General features: G+C 39.7%; 1 protein-coding gene across 8 annotated transcripts in view; it reads left to right on the top strand.

The window, feature by feature from the left end:
• CHD7 (chromodomain helicase DNA binding protein 7) overlaps positions 1-20,770 on the top strand; it is a 132,588-nt gene that overhangs the window by 70,318 nt on the left and 41,500 nt on the right. For 7 of the 8 annotated variants that reach the window (XM_027787895.2, XM_027787900.2, XM_013299809.3 and 4 more), the window contains 4 exons: positions 4,349-4,770; positions 13,057-13,195; positions 16,469-16,606; positions 17,660-17,725. In XM_027787895.2, coding sequence (XP_027643696.2) covers positions 4,349-4,770; positions 13,057-13,195; positions 16,469-16,606; positions 17,660-17,725 — 765 coding nt within the window. The remainder of the gene's footprint in view (positions 1-4,348; positions 4,771-13,056; positions 13,196-16,468; positions 16,607-17,659; positions 17,726-20,770) is intronic. The other variant, XM_027787899.2, reaches the window with a different exon arrangement.

The raw sequence follows: 20,770 nt of genomic DNA, 5'->3' as shown, positions 1-20,770 counted from the left end.
AAGCAGTGAAATTGATGAGAAAATGTCCATTGTAAAATCAAATGATATTACTGAAGACCATACCATGCTGCTGGTTAGGGAGGTGACTAGCCCCAGTAGTCGGTGGTAGGAGTATTAATGTGAGCTCCAGGTTTTTTCACATGATTAAAACAGGCCATCTGTTCTTTGTTAAATGTTTACAAAAACAGCTTTTCTCTAAAAGATATAAAGAGATGTGGGTCTAGTAAACACGCCAATATTTTTGAGCACCTTTTTCACCTTATTTCAAATAATACCAAAAATAATACTGCTGCAATATCAAATAAGATGAATACCTATTTGTGCTTAATCTTCACTGCTTTCTTTCCTGTGGAAGATTAAATTCTGTACCAACATACTAAATTATGGCTTTGTTTCTACTGAAAGTGCAGGAGAAGTGATGATTTTGATTTCTGTGAAGTATGGAGATAATTTTTTTCAGTCTTTTGGTAAAAACTTGTAATGTACTTTTTTAATTTTGTAAATGGAAAATGGGGTTCTTTCATTAGAAATTGTGACCCTGTAACTGGAGTTAATCCTTTGTAGATTTAAAGAAGTAGAACTATTTGAAATAATTCCCTGTGGTAGGCTTAATCTAATATTTACTAGTGAAAGCCTGTTCTTTTTTCCTTTTCTCCCTTAAGAAAGAGCAGATAACTGGTTTGGGGTAAGAAAATGCATCTTTCAAGCTGTTTCCGATCTCCTTTTCTCACTAGGTTTGTGCTGCTCCTACACAGCTTCACACTAGGGAGCAATGTGGGGTTGTCAGTTAGGGATAAACTGTTTTAGCATATTGGGAAAGTGTAGGCACAGACTTCCTAGAAAAATAATCACACCCGTTTCTTTGAAAGAGTGCTATACTTTAAATGATCACATATAAGTGATTTACAAAATGTGCCAAACTGCAAAGGGAGTGGAATATGGCAAAAGTAATGTATTTTCAAGTAATGGGAGATATAAGTGAAGCCTAATTAGGGCAGAGTTGGCTTTTTGTAGCTTGATGTTTTGGGGACGATATGAATAAAAACCATAGTATTTTAATTTGCATGCTTGGTAGTGTATATAGCTTGGTACTGTAAATAAAAGGCAGTAAGGTTTTCTTCTTTAATATTTGTTTCATGCATAGCATTTGAGTCTAATCTATAGTCTAAGTTGTTTCAGAGCCTGTGAATGAATCTTGTGGGTAAGCTCTTTGAGGTGGTAAAAATCTGGATTTTCATAAGATTACATCTTCCAGAATGAGTTACTGAGTACTACAGTGTGACAACAATCGCTGCTGCCGTTCTCGGTGCTTTACCTTCTGACCAGACCTTACATTAAAACTACAAATGTCAGATCATGAGGGGCTGACATAGCTGTTGTAGAGACTTGGAAAGCTGTCTGCCTTACCTTCAGATTTCCTTATAACTGCACTAAAAGCTGTTGTTCAGACTTCTAAAATAAGCAAGCAAACAAACAAAAAAAAACAACCTACAAATCTTAGAAAGGAGACAAGTATTAATTTTTTTAAGTAGATTGAAAAGATAATGAGCATACACAAGCATGTATAAAACTTCATATTGATTTCACTGACACAGTCATATCTCCAGTGAAGGTACAACCTTGAAGATTTTATAGAATTACATTTACTTGGCCTTACTGGATTTCTTGTGGTTTTTAATATTTGTTGGCTTGGCTGCTTCACAGGCTTAAGACAAAGAAAAATAAATTAAACTACCAATTCTAGTTTATTCTAGGAAGTTGTGCCTTATACACAAGCTTGTAGATAGTTGTAAAAGTCTCAACGTGGCAAACAAATGCTGTACTGCCAAACACAAGGTACTTGCTCAACACAAATTTTACAAACCATGGAAGGAATAACTTGCATTTCTTCTAAGTTAGATACAGCAAGTGAACAGTATATAAAAAGAGGACTGAGTATGGCAGTGGACAGCTCAGTGAAGACTGATGAAACTTGCACACAAGGTCTCTGAAAAACATAGGTGAGATGTGAAATGGCAGATAATATAGAAATATGTTGACTACCTTGGGAAAATGCAGGTTAAAAGTACTGGTCTGAAAATCTATGTATAAGAAGTACTTACAGGTGATCTGTGTGACATTCCTATCTCTTCCAACCTAAAAATAAGTGTTAGACAGTACAAATATGTAATGGTCTGAGGGAGAAGACAGTTCTGTTCTGTGTCACAGAACAAATCTGAGGAGACATTCAATTCAATTCAGTCAACCAAATTCAAAACCAATTAGAAGATTTTAAAATAACTCGACTTTATGTAATGCATAATTGGACTGTAAAACTCATTGGCACCACGGACTTCCTGGGATCAGCATTTTCTGTACAGATACCCAGTCTCTGTGAACTTTCCAGCATGAAGATAGGCAAGTGTTTGGTGACTACAAATTTCTAGAAGAGGTGTTGGTTCATACTTCAGGATACGTAACGTAAGATTGCCTTTGAGGTGAGGCCGATTGATGTGGCGCTAATGCAGTGGGTGCATCAGGTTTGTGTTAGAGTTGAGCTTTCACTGCAACTAAGGCCCTGTTGCACTAAAAAGCATCTTAGTAAACAGGTGGAGGATAGAAACATGCAGAAGTCACCCTGGAAGTTTTTGGTTCAGCCACATGGACCCAAATCTTCAGTTCGTCACATAGGCCACCTTCTCTTGTCCTGGAGTCTCTTCCATGAAGAACTGTAGCATCAAGCTTGTACTGTTGAAACCTCTCCCAGACAGCAATGAAGAGTTGTTTTCACTTCTTGACAGCCTTGCTCCTTCTGCTGCTTGGGTCGCTTCCGAGTATCTGAGTATATTCAGGGAACAGCATTTTTTTGCTGCTGTAAAGAAATGCTGAAAATAGGACTGCACTGGTTCACTTTGTTTACATTCAGAAATCTATATTAATATACTTGGAAAAATATATATGCATTCACTTTCTTGTATAATGATATTAAGAATTTTACTTCCTAAATCTTAAGTGCATTGCTTTTTAGATGCAGGTGGCTGAAGTGTATTTCAGTGTATGCCCATCAGTTCTTCTTATGCTCAGGGACTGGATTTACAGTCATTCATTTGCATGCTTGCCAGTCCTAAGTAAGTGCAGTCTGAAGAAAGAGTGGAGAAAAGGAAATGTGGATAACATCACAAACAGTTACACAGGCACTGCTATTCCTAGAAGTAAAATTCTGATATGCTATAAACCTTTCTTCTCCCCAGTTCGATTGATCAAACATCTCAAATGGCTAGACTTTGTGACCACAGCTAATAGGGAGCTTTTCTGCCTAGAATCATCCAGACTTAATTTTTAGAAAAGTGAAAAGGAAGAGAGAGAGAGAAGATGGGAAAATGATCTGACTGTATATGCAGTTGCAAGAGAGCATCAGTACAGTGTCGTGCTATTATTTTTCTTCTTGAGAAGCGCTGTTGTCCTGCATTTATAACCATGGGCAGGCTGTGAGGAGAAGCAGGTTAGAGCTTTGATATGCTGCAAAGTCATGGTAGATCTTAGACAATTTTTCACTGCAAACTCATAGATCTTTGTGTAGAAGAGAACGATTAAGAGGAGAAAAGTTGCAGATATATCCAATATGTTTAGTCCAGGCACTTGACATTTGTGTAATTAAATGTAAGTTTTCATTTTTTAAGTCTGGTATAAACCTGATGCACTATACAGACTTTGAATTGGGATGTTTTTGCAGGTTCACAAACACTTAAGGTAGTTCTCTGTCCAATCTGTAGCAGGAACAAATCTGTTTGTTACAATTAGGAGCTGTGGATCTTTGACATAAAATGTAACATTATATTATGTTTTAAAGTGGCTTAATCCTTCATGTACTGATCAAAATACCTTCTGTTACAGCTGAACCAATGTAAATTGCTTTGATTATTTTTTTTATAAATACAGCCTGTGAATATACTTTTATTTTCCTTTGCATGTCTAGAAACAAACTTTAAGAATTTTTTTCCTGGAGGACAAAATTCCAGTGCAACTAAATAATTTGTAACAAGTTACTAATTCTACTAACAACTATTCTGAAATATTTGAAATAACAATTGATTTCCTTTTGCATCTAAATGTTGACAGCTGTAAATATTTTCTGTACTTCTACTTTATATACCAGCTTTAGAGTAATTTGCCCTTTTCTGGTTATTTTGCTACTGGTTTAACTGCAGAAAGCTTTGGGTTTTTACTGGTTTACAGTGTTTCAGATATGCTACTAGTTAATCTTCTGCTTAGTATTTTCTCCCTCTGTAACCTCTTGCTCCAAAAGAGCAAAGTTCTAGAAATCAAGGTTGCAAATCTACAAATTTATTTCTGTTTGTCTCTCTCTCAGCATTCTCCGTCGGAACCCTTTTTAGAGAAACCAGTGCCGGATATGACTCAGGTTAGCGGACCGAATACCCAGCTAGTGAAAAGTGATGATTATCTGCCATCAATTGAGCCGCAGACACAGCAAAAGAAAAAGAAAAAGAAAAACAATCATATTGCTGCAGAAGGTCCCAGTAAAGGTTTTGGTAAGGAGGACTTTCCTGGGGGACTTGACAGCCAGAATCTAAGCAGAAACTCAGTGGATTGCTCCCAAGAAGAGAAGAAGAAAAAGAAAAAGCCCAAGGCAAAAAAAGAACCTAAGGATCCTAAAGAACCCAAGGAAAAGAAGGAACCCAAGACCCCCAAAGTCCCTAAGACCCCTAAAGAGCCAAAGGAAAAGAAAGCAAAAAATACCGCGCCAAAACCCAAGACCAGCAAGAAGGCTAGGTAAGTCAGGAAACTTCTGTACGCAATCAGAGAAAACCAGTCGTCTGTGGGATTTCTAGAGCATCTGGTCTAAAAGGTGTGGGTGGAGAGGAAATCTTGTTCTATCGTTTGCTTGCTACTATCTACAGCATCATGTTTTTGAGGAACTTGGGCACATTTCTCTTGTTTGGCTTTCCTGTTTATGGCTTCACAGTTATTTTAAACAAGCTGGAAAGGCAGAGGGTTAATTTTTCTTTTCAAGGCATAAAGATTTCTGGATGCATTAGATTTCAAAACTAGCTCTTTCTCTTCTGATGTTCATCTGTCCTCATGTGTGGTTTGTGTATTAAGAAATTAAATTGCTTCAATGTTAACGTAGGTTTGACCAAATCCAGAGATTAAGACTTAGAGTAAAAGGTTTGATGATGTTTTTCTCTAAAGTTAGGTACTTAGCGTTGTTACAAGTTGTACAACCCTTACAGACAGTGTTTTAGACTGACACAACCCATGGGCTATAAGCTCTGCTGTTAAAAAGGCATTTTTATATGGATATTGATGTATTCTCACTGTAGGGACTACATTCATTTTGCTATTGCATGTAAAGACAGTTTTCATGGCAGAAAATCTTTGTGGATGGACCAGATGCTTCAACCCTGTTTCCTAACTGTTTTCATTCAGCATCATGTCCCTTTATCAGGATGGGCTTAAAATGCTACAGAGTAGTAAGAGAAAGAACAAACTGCTGTTACACATGAGTAATGCGTCATAGATAATAACACAGATTCTTTCCTTACCCCTCAATTCCCTAAACACCATCATTATAAATGCCTACTTGAAATAAAACTGAGAGGAAAAAGACATTAAAGCTTTTTCTTTTTTTTTTTCATTTGTACCTAGAATTTCTTACAACTGTTCTGAATTTGTTCCAAACATCTGAATCTGTTTTTCAAGATGTGGCTAGTGTTATAAAATATAACTTCCAGATGGAAGCACAGCCAGACTTGGTTAATCCAAATCAGTTTGCAAAATCCATTTGTATTAGGGTTTAAAAATTGCAGTTAATGAATCAGCTTTGCATATATTCTACAAGGCTGACTGTTGGTTAGGTTTGATATAGCTATATGGCTAAATGAGGCACGGACAGTAAGACGTTACTTGTTCTTTCAGTAAGAAAGAGAAGTTTCTATATTGGCAGAGATGATGTTTCCTGAAGGATTTATAAATGCTGGCTTGTAAAATCAAATGTTTCCCTGAACGGGTTATATTAACATTTCAGTAAATTACAGTTGATCAGCCTATCCGTATTGCAGAAGTTACTTCGGCTGCATTCCGGACTGTTCCAAGGATGGGGTTTACATACATAGCAATTCACATCTTACAAAATATCTCTTGTCTATCTCCTACTATGTGTTTTTGAAACCAAAATACTGTATCAGCTAAAGTAACCGTTTTGTTCCATTTCCCTATACTCACAGGTTTAAAGGCTGACCAGGCCATATTACTTGGTATTGAGCATCTCCCAGCAATTTTTGCCACCAGAAATGAAAAAAGCTTTACTGCAGGACTTCCTAATTAGTGCGGTTTTACAAGGTCTTGACTACAGTGAAGCTTTGTTTAATAAGCAGTGGTTAGAAGGAGTCTGCCTCAAAAACATGCATGGGTTCCTGTGCCTGTGCTGGATGTCAGACCTCAGAGCTGGTCTGTCCCATCCACTCAATCCTAGTATCTCTTTGCGCATCTTCTCTAAATCTTGGGACATGCCATGCAGGTTAAACGAGCAGCGTTTCCTTTGAAGGAACAAATCACTGCTTGCTTAGTTGTATTTGTAGGAGAGTCTTTATCTTCTTTCCCTACAGTGACTCTTGTCCCTGGGTGGTTGTGTTTGTAGGAGTCTTTTATCTTCTTTCCCATGCAATAACTCTTGTCCCTGGGTGGCTAGATGACTTACAGTGTTCTAGTAAGTACTAAGCCCTGTTGTTTTACCTGTGAGAGAAACATTTTTGGAGCAGCATTACGAGCATTTGCTGTTCTTATGCTTACTCAGGGGTGTGGAGAGAGTCCTACTTTTCCTATAATGGGCTCGTGTCTCTGTTACCAAATGCTCTCTTGAAAACAAGGTTATTCTCATTTTGTGGTCTTGTCAGCTTCAGTATCAAACTTCTCTGAAGAACTCTGAAGCTGTGTTGTGATAATGTGCTGCCAAAGAATTTTAAGTTGGTGAAAGAAACTTGCTTACTTTGGTAACATCACAGACTGGAGAACCTGTCCAGTGACAGATCATTGAATCAAGTTTTCAAATAAATCAACAGTCCAAACGTTTAATCATTTGAGACACAGTATTTCAGCAGCACTGACTCCAGAAAGGAAGTATTACAGTAGCCGAGATGAGTGAGATTAATGCAAGCTAATATAGATTATGGATGATTATGTAGAAGTAAAATACTTTGATAAAGTTATTATCTGGCATGTGTTTACTATTACTGTTTCTATTGCTCAGTATTTTCCTTCTAAGCATTGAAAGTAGTGTGATTTTTAATTTCTAAATGCTGTGCAAAACTAACGGTTTTCATTCCTGAATAAGCTGATCAGTTTTAACAGAAGAGTTTTGCACTTACATAAAATTCAGGTAAATAAAGACAGACATAGAAAACGTATTCATTGAAGAGCCACAGTTTTTTGGATAGAGCATAACAAGTCCTTGATAGTTAATTTTGACACAGGCTGTATTAGGGTATACACATAGATAAAAAATCCAGTCTTTAAGTCTCTTAAAACATTTTGTTTATTACATTTTTGTAATTTATTATAGCTCATAATATAACCCTGTTATTTCAGTTCCAGTTTTGACTAACAGTATAATCCTTTTTTATTACACAAACAACAAAACCCCAGAAACTTTTAGCTTTCACATCTCCTCTATCTTTGGTGTTAGTTGTGACAAAATGAGCAGCCTGCCTCACTGAAATGCACCTTCATGTGAGGGACAACAGTCAGAATGGAAGAAGCTGATTAATTTCATGCTTGTCTGAATTGTGTCCCCCATAGCATCTTAAAAAGAAAGAAAACACCCAAATGGGCTTCTGGTACATTATACTGCATACTTGGTGATCTTGAAAGAAAGATCACACAGTAATATTGTACTGTTAAAACTTCTAATGAATCCTGCCAATACAGAATGACAAATACAGTGGTGGCTAGAAAAAAAAATATATTTGCAAAACAAATCTATTGTGGAGCAAACTAGATGGGTCTGAAAGCAAAATGTATGTATACCTAGGATCACAAATAAAGGGTTTTTATTAAATAGTGGGAGTGCTAAGGCTTAAGTATTCTGTGGGCTCTTAATGTTACAGAGCCAGCTTCAGGTGCATGCAAAGTAGGCAGCTTTTTCTAAAAGTAAATGGACAGGGAAAGGGAAGTAGTCTCACTGAATTGCAAAGTCATGGCTCAGATGTCTGTTCCTCCTGTGCCTGTCCCTGGAGGAGATGAGGACCACCTGTTTGAGAAGATCACACTGCAGCACAGCTGATCTCTCTCCTGCTGCTTCCTATGAAACCCTAGAGAGTGGCCACCGATTACAGTGGGAGAAGCAGTAATTATTTGTGAGGGCCAAATGGTAGCTTTTTGCAGGAGCTTGTCCCTCCTCCCATCTCCTCAAAGCAGTGTGCTGTGCTTTGCAGGGCTGCTCTTATCTTTTTTGGCGCACAGATGCGCTGTTTGTTGTATCGGAAAGGGGATGGCTCCTGGCCGCGGAAGTGGGAAGAGGCTGCTGCACTGGGGGACCGGTGTGGACAGCAGCACACAGCACCCTCGGGAGCTGGAGGACAGGAAGCGAGGTCCCGGGGCGGTGGTGGTAGTTTCCACTCCCGAGCTCAGATCATCCTGAGCAAGGCAGGAAGGGGGCTGCCTGTGGGATAGAACAGGAAATCGTGCGAGATTTCCATGTGCGTGTCCACTGAGGCTGTTCCTGTTCACACCTTGTCCTCACCTCCCTTTTGAACCAGCTCAGCTGCCAGATACTTACCTTTGCTGCAGGCAGGCCTTGTGGGCTTTGCTGTTACCAAAGCGTACTCAAATACAAATTTGGCTGAGTTTTCAGGCTGGAAAAAAACTTACTGTGCTCTTTTTTTTCCCACATTTGTGACATGTAAAAACTGATCTGAAAAATAAAACCCAAAAGGTTTTGATTACACTGGGAGGTTTTAAAAAAATAATTTTTTCCTCAGGTAAGGCAGGTAGAGAAATTCTTACAGCTCTGACATTTTGTGAGGGTGGGATTATTTTTTTTAATGGTTTTGATGCTCCACAGTGGATGTGTAACTTTTTGTTTTCCCTAAGCCAGGTTGTAATCATGATTTTGTCACGGGACAGTGTTCCCAAACAGTGAAATAGTGATCAATAGTCTGTCTGACTTATTTTATGTCTTTAAATTGTAGAAAAAGGCATAATCCAAATCCTGATAGCCATCATAAATTACACTAATAAACAGATCTGTCAGTTACCCAGATCAGGTGAGGTAAGTTGCCCAGTGTAAACGTACAGGCTAATTACTTCCCCTCTTAATCCGGCAAAGCATGCCATGCCTTTTGGGGTATTCTTGAGTTGGATGGTTTGGCCTGGTAAGTCCTATAGTTTGACCTAGCTCTGTAGGTGGCTGCTTGACTAACTGACACAAAACACTTTGTCAGAGTTTGGGTGCTTGTTCTCAAATTGTAATTCAAGCTTTCCTTTCAGTTGTCCTACTTACTGTTTTCCTCCTCAGCCCATTTTCCTTCGTGTCATTCACCCGTCTGGCCTTCTGCAGGTTGTCATCTTATACATCCCCTTCGGTCAGTATGCTGGGCAGTCCTTGGGGATAAGAGGATGAAATCAGAAAGTGGTGTTGGACAGCTAGGTCGTACGGCATCTCATCTGTTGGTGTTTATATCACTTGAATAGAAGGACTAGCTTTAGGTGACAGTTTTAAAATATTTTAGTGTTTTGTGTGTGGCAAACAGTACTTTCAGTCTCTCACAGATTTCTAGTTCTTGTTTTGGGACTGGACACTAGCTTTGCTCTAGTGGGACTTGGCTGAATTCTGCAATCATGCGTGTGTGAAAACAAATGAGAGAGAGTTGTCTAAATGTGTATATTACAGTTTGCCTGCCTGGCTGCCAAATTTGTGAAGTACTATCAGATGCGCATCCAGAGTTAAGCATTGACACGCAGACCCTAATGGCAATGGCAGAGTCTCTTAAGATCAGGTTTTAACCTGCCTGTACTTACACGTGGAAGGGTAATTCTAGTGCAGGCTAACATCTTTCCTGAATGGCCTGAGTATGATCTGCTGGGAAGTGGGAAGGCTGAGTCAAAAGTGGGTACATGTAATCATCGGGACCAAATCACATTGGCTCAGTGGGAAGTTGGAGAGGAACACTTGCTGACAACTGGAGGAAGCTGGTGCTCCCACTGGCTGGGGGAAGCCTCCTGGGTGCGTGATGCACTGGGAAGCAGTGTGTTGCCTCCCTCAAAGGGATGGTGCTGTTCCTCTATGGCTTTTTTGTACTTCACCTTCTTTTCTTTCCTTGAAAGAAACTGTAGCTGTGCATTTAAAAAGAGCAGTTCTTCTGCTGAATTTAGAACTTAAAATTTCCTGGTGGAGCTGCACACGGGCTTTGTTCTTCCGAAGTTGGTGGCTCTTTCGTGTGTCCATTTCTAACTGGCCTGGCGAGGGGGCAGATGTGAAACTTGCGTGTGAATCACTTCACCAGCGTCTGTGATAGCGAGAGTGACTCGGTGTGCTGGGGCATGGCTCGGGGGTATATATAGGTCACGAAATACTCTTAGCTTGAAGCCCCTGCCGCTGCGAGCGGGGAAAGGTCTTAACAGAGGCTAGAAAGAAACCTTTGTCGGGGTGGACCTGCCGGCAGTGCCGGAGCCGCTGGCGGGGCCTTTGTCTGGGCCGCGGCGAGCGCCGGGGAGCGCGATGGCGGGCGGGCAGCCCAGGGCCGGCGGGCCCTCATTAGTGCGGCCCGGCCTTTCAGCAAATTGACGTTCTATCAGACCTAGGCCACACTATTCTTCCCGACTTTAAGCCTGTTATTCATAGGCGGTGGTGCACCCGGGGCACGGTAACGATTACTAAACTTAATTGCGCGCCTTGCTCTGATTTACGGGGGTCAGGGGCGCAAAGCGCCCGCCTGTCAGCTCACTTCACCTGGCGGCCGTCCAGTGCCCCGACGGGCTTACCTTTGATTTGAACAAATCCGAGAAATATGTAAAGTTTGTTTGTTGGTTGGTTTGTTGTTTGGGGTTTTTTTGTTGTTGGCTTTTTTTCCCCCTTTTTTTTTTTTTTGGAAGCGGTTTCGCGGTGATTTGATGAAAGGCGGCGGGGGTGCGCGGGGGAGCGGGGCGGGGGGGCACAGGCCGCGGCCGCGCAGGTGCCGGCAGCGCCCGGGCGCTGATTGAGGGAAGCAGATGGCTGCAGTCGGTGGCCGCCAGCCAGCGGAGCAGGTGCTGGTCACGTGGCCGCGGGTTGCCGGGGCGACGGGAGCGCTCTCGGCGCGCGGATGAAAGGCAAGGGGCCCCGCTTCAGCTGCGGCTTTGTGCCATTGGTGGCAGCTAGAGCGGAAACAAACGCCGCGAGGGGAGCCGCGGCCCGCGCGCGGCCCGCGCCCGAGGGAGGCCGCGAGGGAGGGAGGGGGGAGGGCCGGCCGCGCGCGCCGCGCCTCCGCCTTTCCCAAGGGCTTGGCTCGTGCCCGCGCTCTTCCCGCGGTGTCAAACTCCGCGCCCCTCCCCCCCTTTCCTGTCTTTTTCTTTTCTCTCTCTTTTTTTTTTTTTTTTTTTTTAATTGTCACAGTTTGAGGTGTTTTTTTTGAGAGGAAAGCTGTGTTGGCCCTGTAATTTTTCAGTGATACAAAGTCATTTTAAAAACTCGCGGTCTTCTCACTTGTCAGGGTTCTTTTTTCTAAATGTATTTTAAAATCAGCATTAGTTGAAACGCAGGCAGTGAAAGAGGATGATGCCACAACTGTGTTGTCCCAGTCGCAAAGTGACATGTAACCATATTTAGGGGTTTTACATTATGGCTCCAGAACACGCTTTCAGTGGGCCAGTGCACTGATCAACATGAACAAGCTTAAAGCTGGTGTTTGTTTGAGAAGTTCCGGGGCTGGGGATTATGAAGGAAAACCAAACGGCAGGCAGCATCACGGGTATGAAATTAAAATGTTGAGGGTGCAGAAGCCCTATAAAAGTGGCTGACATAACATTTGGTGACCTGTGCTTGCCATTTGTCAGATACCAGCACATAACTCTACTCCGCTCTTAAACATCTCAGCAACTTTCCACAACCAGCCTGTCAAATCAGTAACAGGCCGGGGGGGGAGGCTGACCACAGAGGGGAAAAAAGGCTAGCGAAGACCCACACAAGACTCAAAGGCGGAGTGTGCTTAACATTACTAACTTGTACCATCGATTCTTCTTTGTTGCCATTTAAAAATTTCACCCCGCGATGCTGAAGATAGTCTCAGTGTGTGACTCCGTGACAGTGTATTTAAAGCTGTATTTTGGTATGTGCATCCTCACCCATTTCCAGGCCTCTGTGTGCAGTTGGAGAGATGGGTTCCCAGCTTCTCAGGTGGTGAATGGTTTCATGGGGGAGAAGGGGAGAAACACCCCCCCAAAGCCTTTTTCTACTGTCAGTGGATATAGCTTTCTAGTATCGCATCGATGCTGAGATAGCAGCTGGGTGGTTTTTTTTTTCCCCCTGTGCAAGCTGCAGTTGTATGCATTGAGGTTGTATGGGTACCCTCAGAGCTGACACAAAAGCGCCTTTCCAGCTTGGAAATAGCAGGGATGGTAGAAGAAAATGAAGAATTTTCACATTTGGTCCTTTGTTTTGGTAGCGCTTCCTCTGGTTCTGCTCACCTGGTCCACACAGTTAATACCAAGATAAGTGCATGCATAATCCTGTTTCTCCTCACATGTGTCAGGCTGCCCAAACACCGCTTTCAGAAAGCACAGGTTCTGAAGAGAGCAACTCTTCCTTTCCAGTGTCGTTTTTAGTTTCTTGTTTAATACATATTCAGCGTCACTGTCTAAAATCTTGAAGGAAAAAAGCAAGGTGTCCAATGTTAAGGAATGGGAAATGTATAGTGATGGCCAATGCATCACTAATTTTACAATTATGCTTAAATACTTTTAACAAGGAAGGCATTTGAAAATAATGAACTCACTGAAAACAAACATCTTGCAGATTAATACTTTGTTAAGCACCTTTTACTTGCATTTTTGTACAAATATTGATTAAAGATACCTCTGTTTCAGTAGCAAGAAACCGGATTCAGAAACTAGTGCTGCAAAGAAAAAGGTTAACAAGGGAAAGGAAGGTTCTGAAAACTCAGATTTGGAAAAAACTCCACCACCGTCACCTCATCCTGAAGATGAAGATGACCCAGGGGTTCAGGTAATGCTGTTATGCAAGTTCAGTGTAGCCTTTGACAATTTAGATGCATAAAACGGTAGTTCTCATGGTCTTTGTTACAGAGATACTAATTTTCTGTGTCATTTAGAATGATGTACCAAGAAGGTGAGAACTGGAAATCACCATGGCGAGTATTTTATTAAAACAAGTACTCCTCATCATAATTTCACTTTGCAGTCTTGTTATCTGCAGATACGTGGATGGTGCTGTGGAGTTTTCATGTGTTCTCTTCTGTCACTGTTGCAATTATAGTGCTGAATTTTCTGTTCTGTAGACTTAATGTACCATTATGAGATCTTGTTTATAAGCTTTGTGTTTCTTCTTGCATTGGCTATGCAAACCTTCTGAGATCAAGAATTAAGACATGACAAAGCAGAAGCATGCTTGTCAGAAATGTGCATGTCAGGGACTTGTAACTGTGCTGCTCTAATGGATGAAGGGCCTTTTTGTAGGACTGCCAGTCACCTGCTAACGTTGATAATTTGAACATGGTGCACCTATCACTTTCTGTCCAAACTTTTATTTCACGTAAAGAAAGTCTGGTAATAGAAATAGCATATCTGACAACTTCTATGTGCTCTGTCATTAACCGTGTTAAGAAGTGGTCAGCTCGTGTCTTGCTTCTGCTGGCAGTGGTCAGAGTGGGCATTAACAATAAGAATTCCCTAGTGAAGGGGTAGAGGCAAATTGTGATGGGGAAAGTATGAGACTCCTAAACAGTCATGTTGGCATTACTAAAATCTATGCCATTTGTCTGTTGCACATCAGTTGTGGTTGTCTTGCTTGTAGTTACGAGAGATGTTGAGACTGATGATCACTCAAGAATGCTCAGAGCAGCCTGGTGAAGGGGTTACAAACAGTGGTATCCTAATGCAAACATGGTTTATGCCTTCCCCCTTACTATTTTCCAGAAGGATGTAGAGCATAAGGAAGTGTGAGCATTTAAAAGCAGCAACAGAAGAATGTGTTATTTTTGATTTGTGAAAAGTTGAGATACACCATGCAAATGTTAAAATGTTTGAAGAGTAAGTCTGTCCTGTGCCACAAATCTCAGCCTGATTAATGGTGCTGACAAAAGAAGTAGAAGAAACTTTTGGAGCTGATGGTTTTTAGGCTTGATTTGCAGATACATGATATACTGTCTACAGTGCAATATAGATGCATGGTTTGCTGGTTTTCAGTTCAGTGGGACAAAACTTTGTCTGTGAAACTCAGTTGGGTGATAAACTTTACATTTGAAATATTTTTTACTTAGCCTAACACTTGTATTTACAATATCTGTATCACTTCTTAATCAAACGTAATCAAGAATGTCAGGTAATGTTGAATTTTCTTAATACTTTCTTGCACTGTTAATGTTACACTGCACCCACATTTCTTTGGATAAACTTAGGGAAGGGTTACAACCACATACACTAGGACAGCTAGAAGTAATAAACTTGTTGTGCATTTCCCAGCTGACACATGCAGTTGTCTAAAACGCCGTTGCATTCTTAGTGTTAAATACTGAGCCTTCTGTAACGATATTATGTAGTAATGCACAGTGATGCATTGTTATCTTTGGAGAGGAGAAACACTTTTCTGTGTTACCATACAGGTTTTTTTATATTCCATTATTGAGCCTATTACTCACCTTTCTATCTATAGATCAGTTAATGAGTAAAAGATAATCTGATGCAGGTAAACATATGCACAGTTTCTGACAACAATCCATAACAATTGCAAAGCCTTGTCTGGATGTAAGAGGAAACAGGAAGCTAATAAAGTCAATAAAAATCAAATAGAGGAGTACCATTATATTTTAGGCATCCTTTCTATTAGGAAAATGGAAGAAAAGGTTTTTGGCACCAAAAATAATGGTAAGACTTGCCTTTGAACCAAAAGAAAATTGGTATTTTCCCATCAGTGATTATGGAAATGAGGGTGAAAATTTGCCAAGTGATATCTGTTTTCAAGTGTGAAAATACTGGTACAGTTTTGTGGGAATCCCCTTAAGTTACTGTGTTAAAGGTAGAAGCCACATCACCATTGTTTAAAAGGGTGATGTAAACCTAACCTTTGCTCAAAAATTCATTTTCAGCTAAAGAATTTCTAATTTTGTGAAGTGCATCAGATATTTGTGCTTTAAAAAACTATGACTAACTATGTAAAAGTAAATATTTGACTTTGTGTATGTTGAGAAACCTGGCTGCATAGATCTGTTAAACAAGCTACATAAGTATTTGCATGTACTGGTGAAGATTGTGTTAAGCTGAGAAGGATATAAAAGTAAGTAGTGTATCAATTCATAAAGGTGGGAGGTTTTTTAACAGTTGATATTCAACATCTTTTTTAATATATACCTCAGTCCATTGAGATATTTGAAGCTCAGTTGACACAGCAGCATATGCTCTCAGCTTTTCAAAATATATAACCTGATGCAGACTATCTGGGAATTTGAATTTTATTGTTGCAGAAAATGGTGACTGGCACTGAGCATCAAGTTGCAGATGCTGTCAAATGCATGCCTGTATATTTTACAGTTTGTTTTCTGTGCTTTCTCTGAAGCTTTCTCTCCTCCTGGAGATGAGGGTATGGTAACACAGAAACCACGTTTTCAATTTGGGGTGTTTCAAGTTTTTCATTCTCTATTTGGGGTCTTTTCCCATGCTGTGCTGCAGGATGTCTTTCTGAACAGTGTTGGGTCAGTGGAGTGAGGAAATCATATTTCATTGTATTTCCCCTACAAGATAATCCGGGTACAACTGGGCGGATGGGGAGAGCAAGAACGTGTGTTGTCACTGCTTAGCAACACTGTGGGCCGTGCTGTGGCAAGGTGGTGTTTGGTTCCTGCATTGGCCATCTGTCAAAGTTTGTTGTAGATGTGAATTGAGAGGTGCAACTTTGTGATTTTTAATTGCTTTCTGAGATACATATGCTTTCTAATTTTCTGATGTGGTTTTAGTAACGCTAAAAAAAAAAAAAAAAAAATCACTTCCCAACTCAATGTGCATGAAATGGCGTACTTTTTTTTTTTGTTGTTGTTGGTTGGTGTTTTGTGGTTTGGTTTTTTTGTTATAAATTTAAGATCAGCTAACAGGCAGAAATTTAGAATAGTAATGCCTTGATTTCACTATTTCTACCAGGGTGCTGTAAAAATAATATCATTCACTATACATTCGCTACTGTATATGAGGAACACAAAGAAGTTTTCTCAGTTATTCTGCTGCTTACCAGTGCTGTTTCTCATTAAAAATATCAATGTTTTCTATTTAGAAGCGACGCTCCAGCAGGCAGGTGAAGAGGAAGCGTTATACAGAAGACCTGGAGTTCAAGATTTCAGATGAGGAGGCTGATGATGCTGATGCTGCTGGAAGAGACTCTCCTTCAAATACTTCTCAATCAGAGCAACAGGTTAGATACAAACTTGAAAAGTGGCTGTAACTACAGCATTTAAATATGGGCCGTTTTCCTGAATGATACTCACCCATGGTTGGCACAGTATGCTCAGGAGGCATTAGCTTTTTACATTCTTAAAGAATATATTAATTCATTACTTTGTTTACAAGCTGATGATACACAGTTCTTTGAAAGTACTGGTCTCTACGTAAAGGAAATCTAAACTGGACTGCTAGAAGTCTTGAATTTACTTCTGTGAATTCAGTGGTCTGGCTTCTGTGACTTTAATAAACCACTCAAGCTTGTCCCCTGCTGCTAGGCACCATAAGAACCCCTTTATGAAATTACTGCCTTGTAGTACCCAGCAGGGTACACTTTATTCTCTGTGCAATGTAAATGATGGATAAAACAGTTTGAATAAGATGAGGGGTAATACCGTAGGAATGACTGTTGTAACAATCTCATTGTTTTGTAGTGCTTTTTCAAAGAACTACTTCACTTAACTGATGACCTATTGGAGAATATATACACGTTCTTTGCTATTTCATTTGGCAATTTGTTAAGCCCTGTGAAATATTGTATGTGACCTCCATCGTTAATTGTGTCTTATCAGAAGGAGAATTTGGTAGGTTTGCCTTCAGTTGCAATAGTGAATTAATGCAGTAGGGAGTTGCAGGCAATTTTCATAGCTATCATTTGGACACTTACACAGCCAATAAAGGTTTTGAACATCTTCTAATATCTAGACTGTGTGGTGAAAGTGTGTGTTATTTTAGGAGAGGTGAACTGCCCATGTGGTTATATCTGTGTATCTGTGCATGTCAGCCGTACTGAGAGTGCTGGAGTTGTGTTAGTGCGTAAAAAAAGGTCTTAAACAAGTATCCTTCAGTCCTTTATTATGGTGTTAAATCTATTTGAATCCTCTAAGTTCTCATGCTAGAGGGAAAAAGTCCTCCTGTGTATTAATCCCCTGTTGCAAAAAAAAATATTTAAAGTTTTTCTAAGGAAGGAAGTCTTTAAGTGGCAAAGATGCACTCCCGTAACTCTTGTATGGTATTTATGACACAGGAATCTGCTGATGCTGAAGGTCCTGTTGTGGAGAAAATCATGAGTAGCCGTTCAGTCAAGAAAAAGGTAAAACAAAAACAAACCCCCTTCCCTTCATATTTTTAAGCAGGCTAAACATATTTCTGAAACCCCTAGTAAGTTCTTAAGATACCTTGGATATTCCAAATTCAAAAACTGTTTTACTGCATAGAGGAGGTTCCCTGAAAGTGTCTTTACATAGTACTTAATATGCTTTTGGATAGACACACACAAAAGAGATTACTTGTTTAGTCTTCTGCTCTTTTCTTACATTTTCTTTGGATGAGAATTTTGATTTTTGCGATTATGCATACCTGGGTGAAATCTGTAGTGCTGTTTGCTTCAGAGTGATGTTTCATGGGAGTTTGAGGAGTGAGAGAACTCTCCTGCATCCTAAGTTTCTGCCTTTTCTAGTTAAGAAAAGTCCTTGCCCATAGTCATTGCGTTTTTTAATAATGGTTGTGCTTAGCAGCTAAAACAACTTTATGTGATTAAGAGTATTGCATGCACAGGTGGTTAATATCTTCCTTCTCACTATGCTAAGATGGTGAAAGAAACACTTCCTTTAAGTGTAGTTCTCTTTTAGTTATGTCCTTCTTGCTAGTTACATTCTTACTTGGTTTAGATTGTTCTAATCTGCTTCACAACTTGATTGGTCTTTGCACTTTCAAATTATTACAATTCTGAGTAGGAAGTAAAAAAGAACTTGTTCCAAAAAGGGCATTATTGCATTTTATAGACTCTTTCATGTACCTAATTCTCTGACTTGTACTGCAGTTGGGAAGAAAACTGTCTTTAATATGGTCATGAATATAGATACGGTACTCAATGTTGATCTTGGTTAACGAGAAATATTTCTTTGCCTCAAAATGATAATTTTCAAATTGGAGGAGGGAAAGCTGCCTTTATTCATGGATTTATTTTTATCTTTTATGTTGTGGTGTTTTGGTTTGTGGGGTGGGGTGAGGTATTTTTATTACTGCAGTCATAATATCATTAACAGCTTTGTAAACCTAAATTCATGCAATATCATGACTGGCTGTGATTGAATTTGACCTGTTTCTGCAGCTCTTACAACACAGAATTTCTAGGATTTTTTTTGAAGTCTAGAGCTATATTTTATATTTTAAACCATAGACTTATCTTTCAGATAAACTTTGTATGATATAAACTCAGTAATTAGTTGTCCTGATGGTCTATTAGGCAGGAGAGGAGAATGGTTTTTTCATAAATGTCTTTACATTGGAAGCTGTTTTTCACCAATTATTCTTCTCTTCTTCCTCTCCCCTGCAAACAAAGGTGTGATTACTCATGGGGAGTGTGTATTTTGCTGCAGGTTGTGGGAAGTGGTTGGTCTGCTGCCTACATGTCTTTGATTGCAAGCTCTGCTGGAGGCAAGCTCTATTTTGAGCTCTTTCTTTAATGTTTTTTATGGATTTTATTTGCAGGTTTGAGGGGTGTCTCTTCTTTCCCTGCTCTTCTCCCCAGCCCTCCTCTCCAAAATCCAAAAAAAAAAAAAAAAATGGATTTCAGGATGTTAATGTTTAACATCTGAAGTATCCAACTGTGCTTTTATTAAAGGTCTTTTACACTCTTACTAACGTCATCAAAACCTTGGTTGTTAGATTACTAATCAAAGTAAAATTGCTGCGATCAGGACCAGTGCATAAAATAAACATGAGGAAAGGCTTCGCTAGGAAACCTTTCAGTGGATTAGATTGTAACAAAGATGTCACGTTCAAGTAAAGGATATTAGATAATGAATATGCTTTTGGAGCAGTATTCTTATCATAAAATTATGCTGTTTTTCTCAGAAATGGCCTTCGTCTACTTTTGGAGTTGCCAGATATGACACAGCACTTGCTTGCAGCCATTTTTGAAATGTGTGGAATAAAAGTTCATGTTCCAAGTATAAAAGACAGTGTTGTTCTTAACGTGGAATTTTGAATTCTGTTATACTCTTCCCTCTTGCATAAACCATTAAGTACATGTAGCACTCTCCAAACCATCATGGTCCTGACGTCTTCAGTTTGTGGAAATTTTTCATTTTTCTAATTATTTTCTTGGCCAGCTTCAGTCCCCTTTGAATTTCTGCTCCTTAACTTTGTAAAAGGAATGGCTTAGAACTAAATAGGCCATTCAGCACAAATAGCACATATTACGGAAAGATGTGGAGTTTGTAGAACTGTTATACCTGCATGTGGTGCATCAGAATTTCTCTTTTCACCTACCAATACATGGTGAGAATTAGATCTAATTGAAGTGAATCTCTTCCACAAACTGATTAGTTTACAATCTTGTGCTGTGTGATGGGTTTTTTATGTGTTGCTTTGTATCTGTTATTAATGTGTTCTGTCTGCTATTTTTCTAGCAGTTGATATTTCTGGGGCCTTTTTGTTTTGCTTTGGTTTGGTTTTAAGCTCACTCTTGTCTCTACACCTGAGTGGGTTGCTCAAATAACTTTTGCATTAGCAGGTATTATTGTATCGCTTCTGTGGCAATGGCAATGCAAGATTGTGTGTTTTTAATTATTTGCTTGAAAGAAGGGATCATTTATGTCTTCAATTATCTACAGAGATTGTGGATCAGATTGTCAGTTGTGGAGACACATGAATTGTAATTTGAAGTGTCCTGTGTTGGCCAAGTCTGCCCTGCCATGTGTTCTTTTAGGATGGTTGCATAATCATTTTTGGAGAATTTTGCATAAATGTTCTATCTCACCTTTTTTCCTGGTTAGTGTAAACATACATGTTGTGGGGGATGGACAGTGACGTCAAAGCATAAGCTTCTGTCTTACTTCCTAAACTGATGTGTTGTTAAACCTTACTTGAGTGCTGGTGATTGTAACTTGATCAGAATTTTTTTTGGCCATTAGCCTGAATGCCAGGGTGAGATTTTAAAAATACTTTTTAATCAAAGAGACTTGGCCGTAATACACTTCAGAAAATGAAGCTGATGTCTTAAAATTAGGGATGACTTCTTAGAAGACTGATTTTGCCTCAGGGTAGTGAACAGATTCAGAGAATGGGATCTCCATTTTTTAATGCTTTTTTTAAAATACAACTTTGACCTCTAAATATTAATACCTTCTTG

This window comes from Falco peregrinus, chromosome 3, assembly GCF_023634155.1.
Source record: "Falco peregrinus isolate bFalPer1 chromosome 3, bFalPer1.pri, whole genome shotgun sequence".
In the NCBI taxonomy this organism is placed as follows: Eukaryota; Metazoa; Chordata; class Aves; order Falconiformes; family Falconidae; genus Falco; species Falco peregrinus.
This window is presented reverse-complemented; position numbering and strand designations above follow the sequence as displayed.